General features: G+C 38.5%; 1 protein-coding gene across 1 annotated transcript; it reads left to right on the plus strand.

Annotated features, from left to right (window-relative positions):
* Positions 1-957: 957 nt before the first annotated feature.
* LOC131796776 (cytochrome P450 3A29) lies at positions 958-7,742 on the plus strand. The gene is made up of 14 exons (XM_059114374.2): positions 958-993; positions 1,218-1,330; positions 2,331-2,427; positions 2,624-2,682; positions 3,167-3,263; positions 3,356-3,472; positions 3,986-4,074; positions 4,204-4,343; positions 4,842-4,969; positions 5,385-5,603; positions 5,899-5,987; positions 6,254-6,391; positions 6,555-6,717; positions 7,022-7,742. Exons 2-14 carry the CDS (start codon positions 1,242-1,244, stop codon positions 7,100-7,102), a joined length of 1,506 nt encoding a protein of 501 aa, XP_058970357.2. The 5' UTR covers positions 958-993; positions 1,218-1,241; the 3' UTR covers positions 7,103-7,742.
* The last annotated feature ends 339 nt before the right edge of the window (positions 7,743-8,081 follow it).

Below are 8,081 nucleotides of genomic sequence, written 5' to 3' on the forward strand. Positions count from 1 at the left end.
CAAATACTCAGAGCGTTAGATTCCGAGGCGAAAGGTCTGCATTCGAACCCTGGCATTCCACAGTGACTGTAAATGTGGTCGCCCACGAACTGTTAGGTCGAAATAACAAAAAGCTGGGGAATATAATGTTATGGAGTCACAAAATATGGTAAAAAATGGGAAACAAAAATCCTGACGGGTTCATGCTATTAAAGCTGATATAAGCTATGGCAGGATGGGTTTCCTGGCCCGTCATCTGATGAATTAAGTTGAATGATGAGGCACCAAACATTGACCAATGACCAGACATTTCCAGCCATAGGAAAAAAAAGCGATCTAGAAATATTAAGTGTAGCTGAGATCGTTTATCGTTGGCAAGAAAATGTATCGACCGACACGGTATCTTTGATGCTGGTCACGAAAGAAATCGTACCAGATTATATCAGTAACCTATTTCGTGTACTCAACTGCCGAAGTTTGCAACAGGCGGTCTTTTTAACTGAAAACGCGTTCTAAATCCACAGATATCTTGACAACGGGGATTATTCTCTCTATTCCCTTGAAACTCTTAGGGAGAAATGGCCACTGGACTGAATTACAAAACATCCTTAGCCTGAAGAAAACCCTCTGTTATCTACAAGGCATTAATGATATGTTCCGTATTTGTTGATTTATGCTTTGCGTGACTTGTATTTTGTTGATCAGTTTTTTTTAAATAGCACAAATATCGAATCTAAAATCGCAATGTGGACCCGTTTCAAAACGTGATGCATCTCGTGTTTACTTTTAAGACTGAAGTAATTACCTCATAGTGAGTCTAAAAAGAAAACAATAACTTATTGCTGTCGTGACACCCTGACCCTGAACTGTTGCTAATTAAGTCAAAATTTGTAATCTTCTGACTAATTTGCGTTAGATCGCGGGTTGAAATCTACCGGCGCTGACGTTTACAGATCAGGGAGACCTTTGGTTTTAGAGACGAAATTATTCGCTTGTGGACGTAGAATTTTGTTGGTAAGAACATTCTTTGTATTTAAGCACGAAAGTTGAGATCCAAATATGTGTGTTATTTATGTGTTGTATTGCCTTTCCAGTAACCTGTTGTTCCTTGCACGCGAAGGTACCGTTCTTGTGATTTTTGCAGACACAAATTGCAAAGACGGATAGCAAAAAAAAGCAGAGGCCAAATTTAGCCTCTACAACCGAAAAAAATGATCGAATAACGCAAAATTTTACAGATTCACAGGAAGTACAAAGCAAAGATGGCGGATGTTCTGCAAGCAGCGTTTCAATTTGCCAGCGATCATTGGATTACTCTTTTGGTCGGATTCTCGATCATATTATATTATTGGTAAGTATGTGAAACATAGGTATGAGCACAAATGGTCGACTAATGAGCCTAAGAGACGACAGTGGGGTTTTTATCATAACATGATTGGAAATTCGTGGATAAACTGATAGGTGGAGTACAATGGCTGTAAACATATGAAAATCATGTGTGTGCACTGCGGTTGAAGAAACGAATATAGAATCGATCTTCGCAGTTATGAACACTACTGAACTAGTAGTTGAAACAAGGCCTGAAAAAAATTCAGGCGCGTACGGGATTTGAACCCATGACCTCTGCGATACCGGTGCAACGTTCTACCAACTGAGCTAACAAGCCAACTGGGATTATCAAATAAAGCTTCAAAGTGGTGAATAATGGCTATAAACATATGAAAATCATATGTGTGTACTGCGGTTGAAGAAACGAATATAGAATCGATCATCGCAGTTATGCCGGAACACTACTGAACTAGTAATGACCGGTTCCCAGTTGGCTTGTTAGCTCAGTTGGTAGAGCACTGCACCGGTATCGCAAAGTTCATGGGTTCAAATCCCGTGCAAGCCTGAATTTTTTTTCAGGCCATATTTCAAATGCTAGTTCGGTGGTTTTCATAACTGCGAAGATCGAGTCTATATAGTTGGAGTATTATTCAGGTTGCCATTCCATTTAAACCTTGATAGTATCAGTTCTTTGAGCTAATTTTAGAGACTGAAACTCTGAAATGAACATCTCATGAAACCCTAGATTCTGAAAACACCAATGAAGTTTGTCTTTCTGATTGTCTATTTTGAATTTTGCTCTATTGTTTCAACCTCATGGAACTTAGTATTAATTACATCTGATTGTCACGCAATGTTTCCCGCAAAACCTCCCTTATGTCCTGTACCAACACACTCCCATCATCCCAAACCTATGTTAAATCCATTCATGGTTTAATTTTTAACAAAACGGTTTTAATGGATTGGAGGCAACATCAAAACCACAGCTGTAATCGATGTTTTCTCGTTTTAATTTCTTCAAGGCATTGGGTTTCGTACTACACTGTGTTCACGAAACTTGGAATCACTGGGCCTACACCTCTTCCACTTTTGGGAAATACGAGACAAACGCTTCTTAATGTAAACCAGATTTTATTTCATTTCTATTTCTCTCTTGTGTATTTCAATAATGCTTTGCATATGGCGACTTCTAGAACTCGTAATTCTTTCCATAGCATTCTGCTCGCATAAAGAAAGGAATCCTCTGATCTTGTAAAGTTGAGGACCTGGCCTTCTCTAAGTTTCTTGAGTAACGATTTTGTTTATCTTCTTGCAGCCAAATTTTGCTCCAAAACTTCATGTAGAGTGGTGTGCAAAGTATGGCAGGGTGTTTGGGTTTGTACAACTTTCTTATTTTCTGAACACTTATTTTGTTATCAATTTTGGTATTGCAGTCGATAACAATTTCCCAAATAATCCATTGGATACCTAGATAATATGTATGGCCAGTAGTTTTTTGTTCGCACAACCTCATATTAAACTTCTCTCTAAGTAGCAATTCAAATTATCGTAACCCTTTACTACGTTAAAACATACTCATTGATGTACAGTGGAACATATATGAGGCGCAACAATTCAACGTTAATGTTAAATGTTAAAACATAATCATCGATGTATAGTGGAACATAGATGAGGTACAACAATGTAACGAAAAAAAAAGTGTGATGATGGCAGATGAAGTACTTTGAGAGCAGAAATTTCTTTTAAGATTTAGTTAGCAGTAAGACTAAGTTCACTGAATATGAGATATGAGCCACAGCTGACTGTTAGAACAGAAGCAAAGTATTCTACATAACGAGTAAATTTTTTTTTCTTTCAGAATGTATTTGTTCCGGACGCCTTTTCTAATGGTAGCTGATCCTGAAATGATCAAAGAGATCCTCGTTAAAGAATTTCAAAAATTCCATGATCGAAAGGTTAAAATGACACATAGTTTTTTCTTTTCCTTAATCATCTCTTCTCTTTGTATCGTTATGAAAGACTTAAATTTGTCTTCTTTCAATTTTAGCTCATCGTAAATTTTCCAAAGCCTTATGACAGGATGTTGACCTTAGTACCTGGTCAGAAGTGGAAAGATATCCGTACCACTCTGACTCCAACCTTCAGTGCTTCTAAGATGAAGCAGGTGCTTAAAGTCTTATTTGACTGAAATAATTGCATACTCTCTAGGAGTGGTTCAGGGCAAATATTCAGTTATCTTGACTCCAGCAGTGGTGTTATCACTTGGGTATCATCAGGATATCATGATGTATTACCAGATATTTTGAGTAAGATGGTTGCTCTGGGCAGGCGACTATGGTTCATATCTATAGCAGCTCATTTGAGAAGACAATTTTAAATCGTTTACATTTGTGGGAGTTGGGTTGGGTTGACAAAGATTTTCCTGTTAAGCGTATGTGCAGCTGTATGCCGAGAGAGTGAGATGCATAAGAGGACGATTAAATGAACCAGTTAAGTCTAATTACCTGGAGTGTAATCCAACTGAGGCTAAGTGCCCAAAATGACTACCATTGATTTCTAGTTAACTCCCCCTTAAAAGTCAGGCAAAATAAAATCACCTCTTCTTACCTTTATCCCCAACAAGACTGAAGTACTTCAGGTTATTGGAAGGTTGAAGTTGCGTCATTTTTTTTTTCAGATGATGACATTTATGAATGAATCCGTGGACACGTTTATTGATAAGGTGGACAAAATTTCAGAAACAGGCGAGATAGTAGATTTTCATAAGTGAGTTTATGCAAGTAAATTGTAATTGTTATTTTCTTTTGTTTTAGCGATAAGATAAGAGGAGTGTCAGTTTACATTTTCATGCACCCCTAAGTATGTATTTAGCGTTTTTCTTTTCATGTCTCCCAGGTGGCTTCAGAGTCTTACCATGGAGGTAATCTTGTCAACAGCATTTGGAGTGAGAGCAGAAACACAAACTACTGAAAATGATCCAATCACTGAACGAGCAAAGAAAGTCATGACTCCTAAACCTATCGTTGGGTTAACATGTTAGTTTCGTATATTTTACCCCACAGTTCAATGCTTGCCTCATGTTATTCATCATTTGGAAAATTCCCGATTTCCTACCTCGAAGCTTTCTCCCCGTCAACCCCCAGGAGTACTTCCCAGAAAGAGGTTAGAGAGAAGTGCCGCTGGATGGCGTCACATTTTCACAACTGGATTGAATAAAATAGGTTTACATTTTCAGTAGTGTGACCAGCGTGGGTTCGCACATTTTCAAGATGTAGGGGCAAGATAATCCTGATAAAGAGAAATTAAGAAATGGGAAGATTCGGGGTTAAAAAAATTGCTACATTAACCCAAAAGTGAGTATAATGCGATCTATAATTGGCCACAGAATAGACTATAACCTCGCCCCCGCTATGAAAGTTTCTTTAGAAACTTATCCCCCCCCCCCCCCCCCCCCCCGTAGTAATAGAGTAGATCACTCACAAGATCTTTGAAGTTTAAGTTATTTGGGGTTATCAAAACCATTCCTTTTTCAGTGCTACTGCCGTTTGGAGACCGGTTACTAAACTATCTTAATGATCCCTTTGAGTTTGACCCAATCGGGTCCGTAGCAGCTAATATCATAGCTGAGAGGACAACGGAAAATAGTAACAGGAAAGCCAAGGTAGGTACGATATGCAAGACATTCTACAATCGGTACATATCTTAAACCTGAAGCTGTATTGAACTCGCTGTTCATGCTGATCGTGAAATCTCAACTGTATCCGTATTTCGTTCTGTACAACCTTCGACAGATATTCCAGTCGATCAGATGGAAAACACTTGATTGGTCAGGTCAAAGAGGACTCGTTCATTTCTAAACTCGTTTTCTCAGAGCCGCTTCATTCCCTCCTTATCAATCAAGGATTATTGATTAAAGTTGTCGGTTCCTTACGTTTGATTTTATAACCGATCTTAGTCTTCAAACGATGACCCTAAAAAAATGACCTTATTTCAATTGAATTTCGATACGCGTCGATTTCACTCCTCCCTTACAGCCTTAAGACATGTTATAATATATTTTGAATTATTTCTTACAGCGAAGGGACTTACTCCAAATGATGCTGGACGCAAAAGAAGAAACCGGCGGACAAAAAATTGACAATGAAGATATTCAGGCCCAAAGTCTCGTTTTTCTTATCGCTGGATATGAAACTTCCAGTACCACCCTGGGGTTTGTTTTTTATCACCTCGCTATTGATACGCATGTGCAAGACAAACTGAGAGATGAGATTGACCGTATGTGGCCTGAGGACGAGGTATAAAAGGGCTATAAATTAGTCATGTGTCACCATACTTAAACTATTCTCAATTGAAAGAAGTCAAACTTGTGTAGTGATAATGTTGTCGACAGAGAATATGATATGAATATGATATGATAAACAGTGAGCATGGACTGGATATTTAAAAAAGCCTGGGTAATTATGCAGTTAACAAATTAAATAAATGATGCGTGCAATTAAATAAACGAATTCAGATTATCGGAAACTTCGAATATTTCCCTTTCTCATAAGCTAACTTAAAATGTTTATGACCTCCCATTAATCTCTTCAGGCGTCGCCGTCATACGATCTGCTTCATAGGATGGAATACCTTGACATGGTCATTAATGAAGCACTCAGAATGTATCCCCCAGGATTTGTGTAAGTGTACGAGGATTCCCTGATATCTTTTAATTTGTGGATATGCTAAGCATAGCAACATGCTCGAGTAATGTAGAGATTCGATTTGCAAATTTCTTGGCGTTTGCTCGGCCCTAGGAGTGTGGAGAGAGCATTTGGAATCATAGTATCATTGGCATAAAGTACAAACACAGTATATTTTGATTGCATTCTACACAATATACAAAATTAGGATGTTATGTGTTAGCTATTACTTTTCTTGTGTATAATTTACGATTACACCTCAGACTCCAGAGAGACTGCAACGAAACCTGCACTATCAAAGGTGTCAAAATTCCACAAGGAATGCCGATCATGGTTCCATGTTATGCTGTTCATCACGACCCAGAGATTTATCCAGATCCCGAAAAGTTTGATCCAGAGAGGTGAGATAGGTTATTCGTTTGCTGGCACTGATGAATTGAGTTACCGTTACCGAATTTCATTCGTATCTGATTACTGATATCTGAATGCAGTCTAGACTAGGAAACGGTTTTAACACCCCATTCCTTCAGGACCCTCCTCGAATAGTGTTTTGGTTTTCAACAGGTTCACAGAAGACGAAAAAGCAAAGCGTCATCCGTATGCATTCATGCCGTTTGGTCACGGCCCCCGCAACTGTGTCGGCATGCGATTTGCTTTGCTGGAAATTAAGCTGACCCTGGTGAGATTACTGAGGAAGTATAAGCTGGAACGGACGGAGAAAACAGCGGTAGGTCAGCTGATTGCTTCAATAATTGATTATTAACGATTTCATAGAAAATTTGTTTGTTAAATCCAATCGTTTTTGTCAGTCATTGTCGACCAAGTTGTGTGTCGTCCAAGTTTCAACATAAATGTTTAGTGTCTCTGAGCGAATTATGAAATGTGATTGCAGCTTTCTGAGGCCAAATCTGTGCTTTCTCGCAAAAACGTTCTTGAGGAATTTCCATGTAACTCGTTCCAGGACCTTATAACTTTGTTTTGACCGCACTCTCCACCATCATTGTTCATGATCACTGTTGTGTATCTTGTAGGTTCCATTGGATTACGTTGTTACCTCTACAATGTCCTGCCCGCAAGGACAAGTAATGCTGAAAGTTTCACCCAGAGATTAGAAAACTAAGTGGTGCCTGGACATCAACCTCAATTACTTTTACACTGCTTGACAAGTTTATGTCAGGCTTGGATAGTTTAGACTGAACTGGCTTTAATCTGTCTTTTTAATTACAGTACTTCTTTTGTCAACGTTTTTATGGAAAAAATGTAAAGAAAAAGTTCTTATGAATTTGTCTTGTTTTGTCTGTTTGTTTTAATTTCTGTCGAGATATCAGGTACCGTTCTCAAATTTTGTACTCATGTTATAGATATGGATCACAGCTCACTGAGCCGTGTAGAGCATGATATGTTTTTACATACGACTCTTCCAAAACCGAATCCATGAAAAACCGAGTCTACGAGCGAGACAGCGATATGGTATTAAAGCCGTGTAAGTAAAAAACAGCATCAGGCTCGGAATATTTCAGTAGGGAAGGCTCATAATCGTCTCCATCCTGCAGCATTCACGAACAGAAACTATCATTGCAATTGTCTTACTAATGCGGTCAATACTCTTACGGTCACCGCAGTGGTTAGAGTGGTCCTGTACGGCTTCGTTGCTCGAGCTCCGAGTATGAGTACCAAATTATCGCTCAGCATCTGTGTGAGCAAAAAAATTTAAGATTGGTCCTACAGTGATTTAGTAAGTGTATTCTATGAAATTAAATAAAGCAATGACCAACCACCTAATCTGTCTTCAGTTTGATTAGGAAAACAAAGACGCATAACAGCCATGAAATAGTTGCTTTTGTTTTTAGGATCATTTTGAACCGAATGGGTAACTTCCTTCAACAAAAATTATCTCCTTTAAAGCATTCAGTCATTTTTCCATCAAAGTTGTTTAGCGTATCTACGGTTTTTCTAGAAAACCTCCAGGAATCACAAAGGTTAACTTTCTTAAGCGGTTTCTGCTTTGACAGAATTAATGTTCACCAACCGTATTCTTGTATGAGAGACATTGTAGGCCGTAGGTCTAATGTCAGAAAGTTACTTTGGAAG

This window comes from Pocillopora verrucosa, chromosome 1, assembly GCF_036669915.1.
Source record: "Pocillopora verrucosa isolate sample1 chromosome 1, ASM3666991v2, whole genome shotgun sequence".
Taxonomy (NCBI): domain Eukaryota; kingdom Metazoa; phylum Cnidaria; class Anthozoa; order Scleractinia; family Pocilloporidae; genus Pocillopora; species Pocillopora verrucosa.